This window comes from Suricata suricatta, chromosome 5 (assembly GCF_006229205.1).
Source record: "Suricata suricatta isolate VVHF042 chromosome 5, meerkat_22Aug2017_6uvM2_HiC, whole genome shotgun sequence".
In the NCBI taxonomy this organism is placed as follows: Eukaryota; Metazoa; Chordata; class Mammalia; order Carnivora; family Herpestidae; genus Suricata; species Suricata suricatta.
The window spans coordinates 86,288,238-86,307,661 of NC_043704.1; the positions used below are offsets into that span (position 1 = coordinate 86,288,238).

Consider the following 19,424-nt stretch of genomic DNA (forward strand, 5'->3'; position numbering starts at 1 on the left):
TACAGTAGTTGCAATGACACTCCAAACAGAAAAGCAAAGTAAAAAATCAAAACACCAACTTCTGTTTCATGTAATTAGACTTATACAGAAATTAGAAGGTTAAGTAACAACTAGTTAATCACCTAATTTCACAGCTATCTGAAGTGGCAATCGTTATATAGCAGCTTATCTATGATACATTCAAGATAAATGATACAATGTATTACTGGTTCATAGGCTACAACACAGCCTGCTTAATACCTTTCCTTAAATTCCACCTCTATACTACAATATGCTTGAGGTCCATGCAAAAAAGTAGCGACCTTTTATGTAGGAAATGGAGGATTAAGTCTTTGGTGTTGTAAAAGCAACTTCATTTAAACATAACCATCTTTCTTAAGATCAATTCAACTGTGACCCTTTGACACAGTATTTCTCCTTTGGGTATAGACTTCAGGAAACCACAAGAAAGAGAAAAGAAAACTAATTTGCACAAAATATTCATAGATACACTATTTAAAATAGGAAAAAGAGCTTCCAAACATAAGAGCTAAAATGTGTGGCATATAAACACAACAAAGTGCAATAATGTTACTTAAAATGACATACTATGAATTATATGTACATGGAACATAAGTATAGAACTGTGTATAATATGCACAGAAAAATAACATTCATGAAAAAATACATGCTGATGACAAGGAGGAAAGAGAAAAGAAGGGAAGTCTGTTCCCTGACCAACACCCAAAACAAAACTGGAATGTGATCAATGTTTTATATTTAAGTTCTTGACCTTGGGGCTCATAGCCTTACTTCCTGTTACATTTGTGCTTGATCTAAAGAGGTTTTGTCCAAATACTGTCATGAAGGACCAGGTTATTTCCTGTTGTGTTTCGTTTTGTTTCTGTTCATTAAGGAAAGATATGTGATCCAACTGCACATGACTAGTCCCTGGGTCTAGCCAGATACGAACTTACTCTCAGGTGTAAGTCCTACAAAACCCAAATGGGTCTATGCGGTGTTCAGACAAACTAATCCACTGCTCACACACGTGGATGTGGCTACAATGTCAAGGTGCTGTAGAAATTTCTAAATGCTTACTCTCAATGTTTGTACTTATCTCTTGGCATCAGTCAGCTGACCACACTTGAGTAGCATTGGTCTAGAGCTAGCGGCTGCCATGTTCACACCCCATACTTAGAACTGGGTAGTTCTAAGAATGTCTCATGGTGAAGAAAGCGTGACTTCAAGGACCTTCAGAATCACCAAGCTTTCAGAGCGCCCACATCAAAACTAGCTACACACACCGATGCCTTCGTGACTGTACAAGCTCCCCAGATTCCATACCTGTCCACTCACCCACCTGCCAGCCTCGGCCCGTGACCGCATCTCCTGACTCATCACCCAGTGCTGCTGGTCCTTACCCCCAGATCCACTTTTATTTTAGAACTGTTAGGATCTCACTCACTGAAACCTATAACTGTGAGAGAAACCCATGCTTCCTTCATTTGAGGCCACTACGTTCAGTTACACGTTCACTCCTTAAGGGCAGGGAAATCATGTCACATTCATTACTAAATTCCAACAACAGTACTCTCTGGTGCAGAGAAGAACTGAACAAACATATGAAATGAGTGGCAAAGTTTGTGTCATTATTCCTCATTCAGCTACATAATTTAGTCATTCTCTCAAACTGATCCTCAGTGCCCTTCCAGTTTGGATTTAAAACGTTACAGAGCACAGGCTCCATCTCAAGTCACTAAACATGGAGGATCACCAAAAGAAAACTAATAGCTATAGAAAAATGGCCTCAGGCAACTGCAGCTTTTCAGGTTTGTTTGGTTAAAGTCAGCTTGGACACTTAAACCCCAATACCCCAGCTCTCCTACTTTCTGTGACCAAGCCAGCCTCACTGGCTCTTCAGGACTGTGACTGACACGTCCACACCCTATCCCACCTTGGACCCTCTCTGGCTCCTGCTTCCAGACGCCACCCAGCCCAGAATGACCAACATGTGCTTCTCTGCATGTTTTTAACTAAACAGGATTCTAATTAGCATTTTCATGATGCACTAAACAGAAATGTGACCAATGTGTAAGATTTGATTTAGAAACCTGAATTCACAAGGAAGTCAATATATACCACTCAGGGCTTCTCTGAAGTTCTATAATGATCCCCACGGCAATTCTCCCACCTCACAAGCAAACCGAGAGAAGAGCAACATTAGAAGCCCATATATTGCTTAATCCCACTCTTCAGAGCATGTCGATATAAATATGATACATACTTAGCTGTTCATTTATTACTTTTCATTGTATTATCCTACATACTACTCAGAAGTAACATTAAGGACAAAGTCACCTTTTTTTATACTGCTGCCATTTATAAGAATATTAAAACTGAGGTGAATATAAAGGTCAAGGTTACATGTTTTCAGAATAGCAAGTGAACACTCATTTTAAATAAAAATACACCACATTGTCAATCAGTAGGTGTTCAGAGAACTTTGTTTACGATGGTGTGTTCTTGGAGACTTGGAGACCAGCCTCTGCTGGAAGACAGGAAGGGAGCGTGAGCCTGTGTGAGCAGTGCACTCAGGAAACAGAGTCGCTGCGTAACACTTGTTTTTATAACCACCGAACGGTGTGGAAAACAAGCGGTCATTGCCGCAAAGAGAAACATGATGTAGGTAGATGGAGTCACAACAAATCCGCGTCCAGGACAAATTACATACTAACACCCGGGAAGGCTGTGACTCACACACACATGCAAAAAGCAGCCGAAAAGGACAAGAACCTAGTATTTTCTAGAACACTGATTTTTTAGAAAGCAAAGAAAAAGAAATTAACTGACAGGCTGCTTATAACAGTAAAAGGAAATAACCTGAACGCCCAAGTACACGGTACATTCATGAAATACAACACTCCTCGGCCATTTAAAATTGATTTGTAATGAGTAATTCCTGATAGGAAAAGCTGAACGTGGTATTTTTGAGTGAAAGAAGCAGGTAACAAACCTGTGTGTGACATGACGATATACATAACATGCATGCACTGCAGGGCATGCGATGTTAGTTCAGTTCGAAGAGAGAGCGTGGGATTGCTTTCCTCAAGTGGCTTTTGGCATTGTCTCATTTTTCTTCAGAAAAATTGATTCATTTTTTTCAGGTACTTGGATGGTTCAGTTGGTTAAGTGCCAAACTTTTGACTTCAGCTCAGGTCATGATCTCACAGTTTCAGATCAAGTCCCATGTCAGGATCCACACTCTGCATAAGATTCTCTCCCTCCCACTCCCTCTGCCCCTCCCCCACATGTGCTCTCTCTCAAATTACCAAAAAAAAATTGATTCAAGGGCACCTGGGTGGCTCAGCTCGTTAAGCATTTGACTTCAGTTCAGGTCATGATCTCACAGTTCATGAGTTTGAGCCCCGCATCAGACTCTGTGCTGACAGCTCAGAGCCTGGATCCCACTTCAGATTCTGTGTCTCCCTCTCTCTCTGTCCCTCCTCAGCTCACATTCTGATTCTCTCTCTCAAAAATAGATAAACATTAAAAATTTTTTTTAATTGAGGCACCTGGGTGGCTCAGTCAGTTGAGCATCCAGCTTCGCTCAGGTCATGATCTCACGGTTCGTGGGTTTAAGCCCCATGTCAGGCTCTGTGCTGACAGCTAGCTCAGAGGCTGGAGTCTGTGTTCAGATTCTGTCTCCCTCTCTCTCTGACCCTCCCCTCCTCATGCTGTCTCTCTCTCTCAAAAATAAATAAAACATTTAAAAAATTTTTAACTAAAAAATTTTAATTGATTCATTTTTAATAGTAAAAAACAAAATTTTTCTTAACTAAATATGTTTAAAATCAAATATATGTACATGTAATAAAACAAATGCTTCCTTTTCTTAACCCAAGCTTTCCTTAGACTTTCACAACCAACTTCATAGCTTTAAAGATCTGTATCTTCTTGCAAAACGCAGAGTAAAAGTGTGATCTGAAGTAGCTAAGAGATAATTTCAAAAGCTGTAGCTAAGGAAATTTGGGAACATAAAAGTAAAAGAGGGGATGAGGAGTATAATCTCAGGGAGACAGATGAGAATGTGGTTACAACAAAAATATGGAACAAATCACCGACACTCCCCCGCTCAGGGAGATGCCATGCATGTTCACAGAAGGAGGATTGAAAAATCTTCTGTATGGAGTAGAAGAAAGCTATGAAAGAGAATGAAGCTGTGATGCCTTCCTTGGGGACTAGAGAAGTTGATGAGGTGTGAGGCAGGAGGACTTTATTCGCAGAGAGAGAGAGAGAAGCACAGTTGGTGCTCTGGTAACATGCACATCCTACTAAAAGATCACTTTGGCTACTAGAGGGATCTATAGAGGGTGGTGGTCAAAATAATACATGGTCATGAGGCTACGCAATCTAGACCCACACTACCACTGGCCACATAGGAATATTTAGATCTAAGTTAATGCAAATTAGGTTAAATTAAAAGTTCAGTTTCTCAAACACACTGGCCACATTCCAAGTGCTCAGTAGCCCCACGTGGCCAGGGTTTGCCATATTGGACGGAGCAGATACAGAACAACTCCATCATCACAAGTGCTTTTAGACAGCCCTTCTCTAAGACATGCAAGATGGTGGGTTAGCCTGGGGGAGGTGGCAGGAAGTCAGGGAAGGGGACTCAGCAGAGATGGGGAAACTTTGGTAGATGCAGGTTATAATTTTAGGATAGAGCTCATAAGCAAAGAAGATGGATTAGATTGTAAGGGTTTGTGGGAAAGAGCAGAATCAAGGACAACTCCTGTTTTAATTCATTAGACTCATAAGACTACCCACCTCTCTCTGTTTAACTCTTGATTTCATCAACTACCTGTCTATTAATTCTGCCCCCCCTCCCCAGGTACTTCTGTATCTGAATGGTAGGTATAAATATTCCAATGACCAGGGCACAGATCCTCAGTACATTCTGGCTTATCTAGAGCAAAACAAATAGACAAGAGTTGGTAAATGCAAAAACTAAGTACTAAGTACAGCCAGATGGGAAACAAATGTGCAATAAGAAAGTAAAACGAAGTTCCAGCTCAAGGGCAGCAAGCATGCAATCCACAGAAAGCGGAAATGCGATGGGGGAAAAGCGCTGTCAAAAAATAGTTCACCAGTGGGGCATCTGAGTGGCTCAGTCGGTTAACCGTCCAACTTCGGCTCAGGTCATGAGCTCACGGCTTGTGGGTTCAAGCCCCACATTGGGCTCTGTGCTGACAGCTCAGAGCCTGGAGCCTGCTTTCGAATATGTGTCTCCCTCTCTCTCTGCCCCTTCCCTGCACGTGCTCTCTTTCTCTCAAAAATAAACATAAACAAAAAATAGTTCCCCAGTAAAGCAGAACTTCCAGAATGCAATATTTGCAAAATCTAACACCTTGCCTCCAACAGCAAATCCACTGAAATAAAATTAACCAAATAAGGGTGCCTGGGTGGCTCAGTCAGTTAAGTGATCGACTCGGCTCAGGTCATGATCTCATGGTTCATGAATTCGAGCCCCACATCAGACTCTGTGCTGACAGCTCGGAGCCTGAAGCCTGCTTCAGATTCTGTGTCTCCCTTTCTCTGTGCCCCTCCTCTGCTTGCACTCTGTCTCTCTCTCAAAAATATAATTAAAACATTAAAAAAATTTTTTTTAATTCTCCAAATAAACTAAGTAGAAAAAAACCAAAAGCATATAATCCCAAGAGAGCAAAAGTCTCTCTGCTGAACATCAATAAATCATGCTCGTGGCCATGAAGTGTTAAGAAAAACTAGAAATGTTGATGCAATAATTATTCTTCCAGTTTGCTCCCACTTTGACACTTTCCTCTCTGCAGATGGCTCCCTCGGACACCTAGAGTCACACAGCCAACCCAGACAGCTAAAGGCAGAGTCCAAACAGCCAAGTCTGACACACACCACAAATTTACTGTTCCACTGAAGCATCATGTATTAACCTTTTTCCTCAGGATAAAACCAAATCCTTGCTCTGGGTATTTGGAGCAATGAGGATGCTGTCACCCGAACAGCTGCGCAAGGGTGTGGGCAAGGCCCGGGGAGCAGCTACTATGACGCTCACAGGACAGATGTGCAAAATAAAAATCGTCCGAGTGAAGACACTGGGGTGAGCATCTTCAGCAGTGCTGAACGGAAGCCACGATCCAGCTAAGTAGTTCCCAGCTGACACATAAAAAGGGAAAATGTGAAACGACCTTGTCAAAGGTAAAAACCTCTTATATTCATTTCTTCTCATTTTTAAAAAGAGATGGTTTTCTTCAGGATGCATTTCCCCTGACAAACTCTATTAAACATGAGGATTAGGTTTCCAGGCGAACCCATAAAAGCCCATCACTATGAGCTGGATTTGAGTATAACAGCCCTGAACAGAGATCCCCCCAAGGAGGCCAGCACACATTCACGTCCAAGGCTTCTGCTGTAGGGCACAGAGAGCCGCATGCAGAATTACCAAGTACGGGATGTCCCTCCTTGGCAACCCCAAGACCCTATAAATCCCATCTCACCTTCTTCTCAGAAGGATCCCTCCCACCAAATCCCACAGAAGAGGTGGAGAACATTAGGTAGGTTTCATGCGCAGCCATGGTTACAACAACCCTGCAAAGTAGGGACTACAGAGGGAAAAACAAAGGCTCAACGAAATTCAATGAAACTGAGGCACCTGCTGAAGTCACGCTGCTTCTCAGTAGTAACAGGGCAGGGGGAGGGGGTGGAAGCCAGGCCAGTCTGGCCCTCCACATGCTGCCTGGTACAACTGAGAAGCAGATGCTGTTTTGGTGGCAGGAGCTAGGTGGGCAGCTGTCAGTAAGCACTTGCCATCACGGGGGCTTGAAGAAAAGAGCAGTTTCTTCTTCTTCTTCTTCTTTTTTTTTTTTTTACCAAAGCTGTTTCACTCCAAAGCAGCAGACAGGGCAGGCAAAGGAGAGCACACAAGGAGGTGGCTTGTGCCAGGTGTTCTGCCAGGCTGCCCTGATGGGGAGGAGAGAGTCTTCGGCAGCCCCGTCACCTCCACTTCCCAAACTCGGAAGAACGGCTAGGGTCCCCGGGAGGTGGCTGCTCCAGGCTGACAGCTCCCTGACCAAACAATGGCGAGACCCAAGGTGCTGGGCTCCGAGATACTGGCGAGGCAGCTGCAGGCCTGGGCGGCCCCCACAGCCCAATAACCCTCATCAACTGATGTCCAGCCACTAGGCTGGATCTATCAGTGATCCTGCTCAGCCACTGCAGGCCTAGAGATACAGTGCCACCAGCTCGGGCTCCTGCCAAAGCTTCAGGCTGGAGACTCAATGGCCGGACCTGCCCAAATGGTACATCCAAATGAGCAATTCAGCAGTGTACCTAAAGGATATAATAGGTGAATTACTTTAACCCTTGACCCTTGCCCACTCTTCTTTGCTCCTTGCCAGTCAATCCATGAATCCCACTAACAGACCATTTATTTACTTTTGAGAGAGAGGACGGGGGGAAGGGGCAGAGAGACGAAGGGGGAGAGAGAGAGAATCCCAGGTAGGCTCGGGCACTGTCAGTGCAGGGCCCCATACAGGGCTCCATTCCTTGAACCGTGAGGTCATGACTTGATCCAGAGTTGGACCTTAAATCGACTGTGCCACCCAAGCACCACCCAAGCGCCTATTTCTAAAAGCTGCTGGGGATGGAGACATCTGTATCCTGGTTACCACTTTAAAGCCACACCCAAAAAATTAACCAAGACCAAAAAAGCAACACTTGGTTTGATTAGGAGAAAGTTTCCATAATTGCAACTCCCAAGAGCCTCTGAGCCAATTGCCCATGGAGTTAATATGGGGCAGATTTACTCTAGAGTGACTTTATTTCATAAAACAGTAAAGTCTGCATGTATTCCATCGATGACTGCTTGTGCAATGTGATTATCTGTCCAAATTTCTAATTCCTGGAGGAAATACTGCCCCAGACTCCTGAGTTTCTCTACCCAGTACTCCCCCACCTGACCTACCGGCTCACCTTCCTCATGTAAGCCCTTGATACCCTCCTGCCAGGCTCCAGGCCCTGAAGTCACCTCCAACTCCTTCCATGCCTTCACCCACCGCATATTCGGTCACTAAGCTACGCTGATCACAATTTCTGAGTTTATTCCCGCCACCCTGCCATCTCTAGCCCCACTGTCATCCCCCAGTGAAAGCACGCACCCCCAAAATTACAGGAGCCCTACCTCAATTCCCATTCAAAGCTCTCCCCACCTCCCAGCCTCACTCCTCACTCCACTTCCAGGACAGCCACAGCAAATAACCGCTGTCCTCATGCTGTTCCCTAGCTCCTGACCGGCCAGCCTGTCCAGCCTAACCTTACCAAGACCCACCATTACAACCCACAGAGGACTCAGCCCTGCTTTCCGGTCTCCCCCTCTTCCTTGGTCCCAGCTCCGTGCCTTGGTCCCCTCCTCCCACAAAATGTCACTTTTTTAGATCCCATCCAGGTGTCCAGGCCAGTAACTTTGCCAGATTTTATTGATTATTCATTTTCATGTCTGAAATCTCCACACATGACAAGTGCCACATTATTTAAAGCTTAAATACCCTATTTGGTGCTGCAGGGTGTAAGTCCTGACACATCAGGGCTTAAATCCCTTCTCTGTCATATACCAGTCTTTGAACGAGTCCTTGAACAAGCTACCTAACTTCTCTGACTCTGTTTCTTCTTCTGTAAAATGGGGTAACAACAGTCATTATAATTTACAAGTATATTATAATACATAATTTATAACTGTATAATTTAAAATTAATTTTGTAATTAAATGAGATGTATACAAAAGTACCCAGTACCATGTTTGACTCATACTCCACTACACATGAAACATCCATGTCATATTCATCTTTACTGTGGTCCTGTTTCCCTCCTAAATACGCAAACTGTCTCAGGGCAGTTCTGGGTGCATAGTACGTTCTAAGTAAGTATTAATACTTGCCAATTAACACAAAACTTTTATTTAATTTATTTATTTATTTTGCGAGAGATAGAGAGAGAACAAGCACACCCAGGAGCACAAGCAGGAAGGGCAGAGAGAGAGAATTCCAAGCAGGCTCTGCACAGTCAGTGCAGGGTCCAATGCGGGGCTCAAACTCATGAACCATAAGATCGTGACCTGAGCTGAAATAAAAAGTCAGACACTTAACCGACTGAGCCACCCAGGTTCCCCAAAACATTCTCATCACAGGAAGCACATACCATTGTGCACCTCGAGCAAATCTCTAGTCTGCTAGCATGTTCAGATTCATTCATTTCTGTCATTACTGCACTGACCTGCTGTTCCAGTCCTAAGAATAGGTGCTCCTGGTCCCATCTTCCCTGTGCATGGGGACAAGGAGAGTGCTGTCCCATGCGGGCAGTCAGCCCACAATACTGGATGTGAGCAGTAGCACAAAGGCCTGGGCTACATCCACAGAGACCAGCCCTCCTGTCCCCTCCCTGAGGGGCACCATGTGTGAACACCTCCACCAAGATCCTGTGGCACCTAGAATCACAACACACAAAACACTCAGCAAGTACCCAAGACAACTTTCCCTAGCTTGTCAAGGGTCATGCTTACAACTTTTCAGATTAAAATATAACAGAATAAATATATGGTATTGGTTAATTTTAATAACTTTTTATTCCAAAAGATATGCTCAAAGTCTTAAAAAGTAGGAAAAAGAAAAAAAGGACAGATGCAGCCTGACTAGCACAGTCTTCTGTCTTCTCTCTTCCCTTTAATTCTCTACCCCCCCAAATGTTCCAGGTCCTCAATAGGCAGTACCCCAACCATGACGGAGATGTACAGAGTGCTTTGAAAGCACAGGAAAAAAGTGTCTAACTCTGTGAAGGCCTCACAGAGAACATCCAAGCTGGTTTTTAAACATCAGTGGGGTTCTCCCAGAGGGGTGAGAGGTTGGGAGAAGGCATTCGAGGCCAAGGGAAGAGCATGAGCCAACACATGGAGGGCTGAAAGCATGGGGCGTGTGAAGAAGACAAAGTCCCTTGGGTCAAAGGGACTGTAAGTAGAGGGCGGATGCTAAGTAACAACACTGGCAGGGAAAGTTGGATCAACTTGGTAAACTTCAGGGTAAGAGAGAGAAAGGGGGGTGATGGGCATGGAGAAGGGCACTTGTGGGGATGAGCACTGGATGTTATATGGAAACAAACTTGACAATAAACTATAAAAGAAAAAATAACAATAAAAACAAAAAATAAAATAATAAAAAACTTGGCAAATTGTTTTGAGGTGCTGTGTTAGCAAAGTCTGAAAGGTGCTCTGGAAACATCTAGGCAGGGAAATGACATGGTAGGACTCCTGCTTTAGAAAAACTTAGTGCGCTATGACAGACTGGAAGGGAGGCAAGGTAGTCAGTGAAGAAGCTTCTTGAGCAAGGGTCCAGGCAAGAGAAGATGAGGGGTTGAGCCCGGGCCATGCATAAGGAGAGAGGCTACCAGAACCTGATGGGATGTGTTATAAAAGACAGGGAGACACACCCATGTCCACAGCAATACTATTCACAACAGGCAAAAAGTGGGAACATCCCGTGTCCATTGGCACGTAAATGGATAAACAAGATGCGGTACACACACATTGGAATGTCACTCAGCTTTTAAAGAGAAGGCAATTCTGACATAGGCTCCAACATGGACACACCCTGAAAACATGGTAAGTGAAATAGGCCAGTCGAAAAGGATAACTACTGCATGATCTCGCTCATATAAGGGACCTAGAGCAAATTCACAGAGACAGAAAATAAATGGGGGGTGCCAGAGGCTGGGAGGACGGGGGACGGGGAGTTATTAAGGGGGATAGAGTCTCAGTTTTGCTAGATGAAGAGTTCCAGAGGTGGATGGTGGTGATGCTTTTGCAACAATGTGAACGTACTTAATGCCCACTGAACAGCACACCTAAAAATAGTGAAGATGGTGAAGTTTATGTTATGTGTATTTCCGTTTCCTTAAAAGCAGGAGAGGGAGGGAGACAGAGTTGATAATATTGTACATCTCCCAGCCTGGGGCCCTAAATGAAGCGTCGCCCCTTTACTGGAGCTCCAGTCCACAGAAGAACAATGCAGGGGAGTGGAAAGAGAACCCAGAGTTGCACAGATGTCCAGACTCAATTCAACTGAGGACACAAACTTTCCCAAAAGGCTCCCTGACAGGATCAGCATCATCTCTTACATTCCTGAACTCTAAAAATGATACAACTTGAAAGATAATTAACGGCAGCCAAAAAGACATGGGAAATGACTTCTTTGTTTGGAAAACTGGGATTCTAACATACATGGGGCAGATTACACAAATACATCAACTCACTCCTTTCTGAAACCCAAAGAAAAGAACTATAAAAGTATTCTTTTCTTTAAACTGTATTTATTTTTGAAAGAGAGAGAGAGCACAAGTCAGAGAGGGGCAGAGAGAGACAGAGAGAAAATCTCAAGCAGGCTCCGCACTCTCAAGTGCTGAGCCCAACGCTGGGCCCAAACCCACGAACTGTAAGATCAATACCTGAGCCGAAGTCAGACACTTAACCAACTGAGCCACCCAGGTGCCTTCCAAAATATTATGTTCTTACAAACATAAACCAGAGAAACAGGACTGCAGATGGAGAAGCACTAGAAGACTAAGACAAGCTGACAAAGCTGAATCCTAGGCCTGCAACAGAGAAAATTCAAGATCCTATCTTACCCCTGAATTTCCAAGAGGCTCTCCAACTAGCAGCCCCAGGTAGCTGGGAGCTGGGGTGAAACAAAGGCTAAAATAAGAAGGAAGGTTTGGGGCCCCCTGGGTAGCTCTGTCAGTTGAGTATCCAACTTCATTTAAGCCCCACATCAGGCTCTCAGGAGCCTCTTCAGATCTTTTGTCCCTCTCTCTCTCTGCCCCTCCTCTGCTCGTGCTGTCTCAAAAATAAACATTAAAGAGAGAGAGAGAGAGAGAAGGAAGGTTTGGAAATCCATCCAGGTAAGCAGTCAAAACTCCACACCCCTCCTCCACTCCCAGTGGTGCCTCCCACACTGGTAACCCCTGGAAATTTCTTCTCTAAAGCAGGTAAAAACACAGCACTCAAGTCTGTGGGACAAGAAGCTCAGTTAGGAATGGGGGTTCCATTCTGAATACACAGAGATGTAGAGATGTATATGTAATGTATGTATATCAGTGCAGATGTGGACCGAAAATACCAACTATTCTAGGTATTTCAGGCAGGAAGGGGTTTAGTACAGGGAATCAGAGGTTTATATAATAAACCTTCTGGGGCTCAGAGCCAAGGTCAAAGAAACCGCCACTCATGTTCAGGAAATCAAGATGCACAAGCTTCGAAGAGACTTAAAGATGAGCCCAGCTCCCCCATGGCTGAGGTGGCTCTGAGCCCCAGAAGGGTACTCTGAAACTGATGAAAATCCCACATCTGGCATGTGCCATTGTAGCAGCTTCTTCTGAAACTCTTACTGGCAGAATCGGAATCAGAATACTCTCGTCAAAGGATTCTGGCAACTGTAGTGCCCAGGTTCCCAGCCCCTACAACAGGGGAGAGGGCTTAACAAAACAGGGAATCTGTTGAGAACCGAAAGACCACAGCCAGCCAGAATTCAACTTGCAGATACCGAGACCACCCTTGCGCTCTCCTGCCACTCAGTTAGTTCCCTGCTCCCCACGTACTGCGGACAGACCTTCGCTTTCCCGGCAAAAGAGGACAAAAATCTCCCAGCCAGTGGCCAAAGGAAAAAAATCAGGGTGCTAAAATTTTATGTACTCAGAGAAACAGCCCAGCCAGATCACACTACAGTGACGCTCACTACAACAAACAGAATAAGGAATTCTCGTCTCCAAAAAGGCCAATAATTCCCAGCAAAGTAGCTGCAATATTTTTCCAAAGGAGTCAGAACATTAAAAATGTTTTAATTTGCTTCAAAAAAAGTATATGAGTTTTAAAAAAATGTCGACACATATGACTTCTACAGTTGAGCTAAGATTAACAACCAATTATTCAATCCCCACATATGTGGAAATGTGAACCCATAAAAGCCACAACGCATGTGAGATGTATCACTAAAACAGCCAGTTGTACTTTTCTTACCTAAACTCTAGATCTTGGGTTTCAAAGTATGACCTGTCATGTCCCCAAGACCTTTAGTGATCTGCAAGGTCAAAACAATTTTCATGATATGAACCTATCTGCCTTTTTCTCTCCTATTGTCTCCTGAGTGTACAGGGGCATTTTTCAGAGACCACATGACATCTGACAACATCATCAGTCTAATAACTAACAGAATGGAAGCTGTTTTACATTTTTTGTCTTAATCTCTAATATGGTAAATAACAGAAACCACACAAAATCCTTTTGGGGTCCTTGAAAATATTAGAGAATACAGGGCACAAAAATCTTGAGAATCATTGCTATAAAACACTGTTTTAGGGGCACCTGGGTGGCTTAGTCGGTTAAGTGTCTTACTCTTGCGGTCAGCTCAGGTCATGATCTCATGGTTCATGAGTTCAAGCCCCACTTTGGGCTCAGCGCTGCTGGTGCTTGGGATTCTTTCTCTCTCCCTCTCTCTCAAAAATAAATAAACTTTAAAAAAAGTTTTCATTAGTTACTTTTGGAAAGGAACTTTTACTATGTAAAACTGATTAGAATTAGTTTAAATTTATATCTTCAAAGGGGAAAAATAGTGAATGTTTTACTATCTTGTATCTGTTGATCCCCCAGAAAGAGGATTTTTCCATACAGATCCCAAATTAAATTATTTTTCCCTACAAGTAACCACTGTGATGACAAGTCACACTGCCTGGAAGGCAGCATGCATAACACTGTAGCAGCAAGCCCCTAACACAAACTGTTTCTACAAGTGAAGGATCTCAAAGCCTTTCCCAACAGGACACGTAAACCAGTCCCTACCAAGAGTCCCCTGTTCCCCAGAGTTTTACAAAGACTCTCAGGAATGTGGAGAACCAGCAGTGACATCTCAACATCACCAAGGGACCTCAGAGCTTCAGAGAGTGGGAAACAAGCTCCCTTTGACAAAATAACGCTGATGCTGGAAGGGAAGGAGAGGAATGAGGGACTCTCACATCCTCTCGGGCCACCTTTTCGGTGTGCAGCTGCTTGTCACAGCAGGTGTGGCCTGAGATCTCTCTCTTCTCAGCAGCTGCTGGTGGTGGGAAGCCTGCTGGGCCCCTCCGGCACAAATACAAACCTGGAAGAGTAAGGGCATTTCACTCCCGGAGCACCTTTGATCAACAGACCAGGGGAGCCAGTGGATAAATACTCCCCTCACCCATGTCCCCGGTGGAGGACGTGGAGGCACATTCAACAGCTTCCCGGGGAGCCCCTGACCGGATTGAGCACCACTGGTGGACTGTGGCAGCCAGCTCCATAAGTCACTCTTGGATTGGCTTTCCTTCTTTCCCTTTGTTACTATTCCCTTGGACGTTCTTCATCTTATGTTCCCTGGGATAGCTTTCCAAAATAAACTGCCCAGGCTAAGCTCTTGTCTCGGTTTTTTTTTTTTTTTTTTGAGTATAAATGGATTTTAATAGAACCTCCTTTATGGACGCTGATATTTGAATTTCATGAAATTTAACATGTCACAAAATTATTATTCTTTTCATTTTGTCCAATCCTTTATAAAGAGAAAAATTCATTCTTAACTCATGGGCTATACAGAAACAGGCTAGAATGGCTTGCAGGGCGGGCAGGTGGGGTGGGCTGGGATCATGGTTTGTCTGAACCTACTCCAGGCTCTACTAAGGCCAAGTAAGATTCCAAGCATTACTTTGAAAAGGAAACCAATTATTTGTCCAAGAAGTTATGAATTTACTTCAAAACCCTAGGAGACTTTGCTGTAATTCAACCTTCAAAGACTTGTCAAAGATACAGGCCACTTCGGAGTCTGCTATTGATGCTTTCAGCCATATTGGATATGCAGGTTCACAAGAGCAACAGTGGGTGAGCAGCTCTGAAGTAGCTAAACTCAGCTAGAGTTATTCTCTCATATGAGCTCTTCCTAAAACCTGGCTGCCTATCGGGTCTCCCAGCAAATTGGTGGGCAAATCACATCTAGTGACAATCAAACTTCCAAATAGGATTCACACATTTAGACTACTACAAACAATTGGTAATAAGTCACATTTTGATAACTTTATCAACACATATTTTAATGTTTTTTTCTTATGAGTCAGGTATACAAGATATGATGTCCCATGAGTATTTCACTGTTTATTTAAGTTAGATTTTTTTAACCATGGAAACTGACTATTTTCCATGTTTGTATTTTTTTTTCTTTCTTCTTGGAATTGCCTGTTCATATCTTTTGCCCATTTGTCCACTATTTTTGTAAATATATCGATTTGTTTAAGCTTTTAATTCCAGATATTAATTCTTTCTTGTTAAATATATGGCAAGTATTTTTGTCAGGTTTTTTTACTAGTCTTTTAACTTTCATAATGTCATTTGTTGTATAATAGCTTTCATTTTTTAAAATAATATCATGCTGTCTCGGTCTTTCAGGTGACCCCAGCTAAGACAAGGCATAAGGTAAGCTCTCCGCATCCAGACAGGTGCGGAAGGGACATAGCACAAGAGTGGCCCTCTTCATCCCCATTTCTAAAGCTTGGCAGAAGGCTTCACATCTAGCAGATGTTTTAAAACTTCCAGTCAAGTGAAAAGAGAATTATGGGAGACAGACTGTAACTAACTGCTCTGTTGCACGACACAGACTCTAAGTAAAGTGGGCTTCAGAGGAAGGGATGAAGTCTCAAGTAGAAAGGGAAGACTGAGAAAGACTCCCAAAGATGATCAAGATAAGAAGGTGATTCTAGAAAAAGAAATAGGTGTCTTAGCCACTGGAGACCCAGAGACTGGCCTCCCCAGAGCTGAGGGGAGGCAGGACAGAGTATATTCAGATGATTGAGGGGTTCAACAACCAAGGAGATAAACTGAGTTTATATGGTGGCCCATGAAGGCTTGTGAGAGAAGTGTGGACCAATGTCTTCACTTACCCATACCCACCTTTTTATGTAACCCTAGAGACAACCAGACACTTGGGCTCACCACCCATGACTGCCTCTCCTTATCTCTTTCTTTTCTTCCTGTAATGACTACTAATTGGCCAGGCATTCTTTACATATGAATTTACTTAATCCACAAAACAACTCCATGAGGTAGGTTCTATTATCACCCCCATTTTACAACTGGAGAAACTGGAACACAGAGAAGTTACACAGCTGGGAGACAGAGCTGGGGTGCAACCCCCGCCAGTCTGGTTCTCTCTCTCACATCTGTCCCACACTCAGTAAAGTCACCACATTCTACATGATAATCCTACATGACTCCTTTCACAGTGTTTCTCATATGTTGTATCCTCAGCATTTTCAGAACTTGTACCCACATGTAATTCATACATTTCCTAGGCATTAGTTGAAGTCCTGGTATATACATATACCAGCTGCTGTGCCAGCAGTTGGGGATAAAAATCCAAAGTCCTTACTCTCCAGGAAGGTCCCATTATACATCTTGCAAGATGAACCAAGTCCTAGAGAGGTGAACCTTTAGGTCAAGGTGAGAAGCTGGGCCTGGGATGAAATGGGGATCAATTTGGTAGGTGAAAAAAACAAATTCTCACTCATTCCAGAAGTGTTATTGGGTATCTGCCATGTGCAAAGTCCTAGAAGACAGGAAGGAAAGGAACACTGAAATGAATTACCGTTCAGCCCAACTCAATCCTCAGACCCACACAGGTGAAGAATAGCAAAGCTGTTCACACCAGGCCTGAGACACAGTTAGATACATGATAAAAAATGACCAATTTAGTCTTCCTCTAACTCCACTTTAAAACACAAAATTTGTGGTTTTCCATAACTGACCACACAAAATCGAGATCCTGTTGTAGGAATTCAAGGCTCGCATCATCTACTTTCTGCTTACTTGGTTCTGACCTACTACTTATTAAATCAATCTTTTTCTTCCCCATACATTACAAGCAAATAAGAAGCACATATTCACACTTTATGTGGCTGCCCGTGTGATTTACCTTGCCTGGATGTTGGTCTTTTTTATTTCTCTACATCTTTACTTATGACTATTTTCAAAAGAATCCAATGCCAGGATAATTTTTTCCACTCACGTGGTTTTGACCTTTCCCCTACCACAGTCCCATGGCACTTGTCGATTAAACCCTCTGGTGTGTTTGGCACCAAGAGATTTAACTCTGTATGGCTCTTACAGTCGAGCATGTATGAATTGACACATAGTAGGTGCTCAAGAACCCTTATTTGATTCACGATGCAGTACCATGGAGAAGGATCTTGCATTATCATACATAGCATTTTAACATAACTTGTTATAAAACCTTCTTTCTCTTCCTCCCATAGATAATGAAATATAATTATTCATCAGCCTTGTAAATAAGCCCAGTCTCCCCAAGGAACTACTGTGACATGAATGAAATCATCATTTTACACTGGACATGATGCTTCTAAAATAGTGTTTGGCAGTTAACTCCCAATAACTATTTGTGGAAGTAAATTAAAATAATCAGCTTTTTTTTTTCAAACCTGCCATATACTATATAATGTGGTAAAGATTTTTAATACCAAAGTTTTAAGAATTTGAAGAGCAACCCGGATCAGATACAGTAAAGTAGCTTTATCCACTTTACACTGAAAGACTAGGCCACTTTCTTCCTGGACTTCACAATCTGTCAGTTGCTTAAGGTAGGGAAGACCATCAACCCTCTCCACCCTTAGGAGCTATTAATGGGAATCTGCCCATCACTAGACACAAGATCTGAATATGGCATTTTAAAATACTTGGTGGAGAAGAGAATTTAATGACACTGTCATTAAAGTAGTGTCACTTTAAGTAGTGTGATCACAATACGCTAAGTATTAAATACAACCATCTCATTCCACATAGATCTTTTTGAAAGAAAATAAGTAATGAACAAAAAGTGAAAATTTTATCCCCCAAATGATCCCGAATTAGCATAAAAGAAAACTTAATATTGTAGAGAGAGGATATTAATTCTGGGACCCCAATGTAGAACAAACGAAAATGCTTTGATATCACCAATATCAACCCACCAGATAATACAGGAAACTTTGGAAAACTGGCCTCTCATTTGGTTTGGTTTATTTTTTCCCCCTCCAACAACACTCCACATAACGTGAATAAAATGTCTTGGACTATTGTTTGAAACCTGCCTCAGTCCCTCTAATCCAATGCACCTCCCGGTTGCATTGAGATCTGCTGGGTGACACATGAGATCTAAAGTGGGTGGATAAAAATAACCTGGTCCTCAAAAAGACATGATAAACGCCAGACAGCTGAGTCACTTTGAAGCCCATCTGACTCTTGAAAGGGACATTCACCCTCCTTTTCCTTGTCACACATATACATACCACCTGGGGAAAAAAACACCACCAACAGCCCTGGGTGGAAGCGGTGATCTGTCGTAACCTCCCCCTCCAGTCTCCGGTCACGACCCGCGACTAAACTTTCAATAATTTATACTAATGCATCTCAGCCCAAGCGACTCACTTAGAGGAGGAAGGGGAAAGACTTAAAGGAACCGTAATAATCCACTAGGCCCCCTATTTCTGCTGCCGAATTGGAGGCACCGGAAGGATTCTTGTGACATTCTAACTGGAAGAAAAGGAGTGGGGAGCAAGGGAAAGTGGAGAAAGAAAAGCTCGGCGAGGAAATCAGAATCCTCCAGGAGTGGGAATCCCTGGGCAGCGCAAACGGTCCCATAAAGAGAAGGGTTGTGCGTGTCCAGTGGGGGGGAGGGGGGGGAATCGATGCGGTGCACCCGCCAGCCCTCCGCTCTCGCCCCGGGGAGGACGCAAATCATCCGCAACGTGCAGTTCGGATCAGGGAACTCTTCGATTGGATCTCTTTCAAACGGTGGCGGGGCTGTGGCCGGGCAGCTGGGAACTGGGCCCTGTCAGCCTAGGAAGGCTGGCGGAGCTAAACGGCTCGGAGACCCAGGGTTCGGCTGCAGCCGCGCGGGGAAAGCAGCGCCCGGCACGCAGCAGGCGCTCACTAAGTGTTTGCCGAACTGCAGTGCCCCTGAGCCAACTCCGCCGCCGAGGGAGGAGGTCCCCGGGCTGCCACTGCGCATCTTCTCCCCCGGCTTCACGTGCCGCCCAGCTCCGCGGCTCGCGGCCGCCACAGGCCGCTGGCACCGCGACCCTCCCCCGAGGCGCCGCGAGCGCCGCCGAGCCTCACTTACGGGGGAGTCGTATGAGAAGGCGCACTCGTTCTTGTACACCCTGTCCCCCGACCTGGGCACGCGGATCGTGGGCATGTGGGGCACCAGCAGCTCGCCGATGTCTCCCGCAGCCATCTTCCTGCTGCCGCTGCCGCCCGGCATGCCGAACAGGGCGCCCCGGCGCTGCATGGCCGCGGCGCGCACCCTAGCCGAGCCGAG

At 44.2% G+C, this 19,424-nt stretch overlaps 1 protein-coding gene across 1 annotated transcript in view; it reads right to left on the minus strand.

Annotated features, from left to right (window-relative positions):
* Positions 1–19,418, minus strand: part of USP13 (ubiquitin specific peptidase 13) — a 120,422-nt gene extending 101,004 nt beyond the window's left edge. Inside the window, exon 1 of the mRNA XM_029939833.1 lies at positions 19,227–19,418. Within this exon, the coding sequence (XP_029795693.1) occupies positions 19,227–19,394 (168 nt within the window). The 5' untranslated portion in view covers positions 19,395–19,418. The remainder of the gene's footprint in view (positions 1–19,226) is intronic.
* Positions 19,419–19,424: the final 6 nt, after the last annotated feature.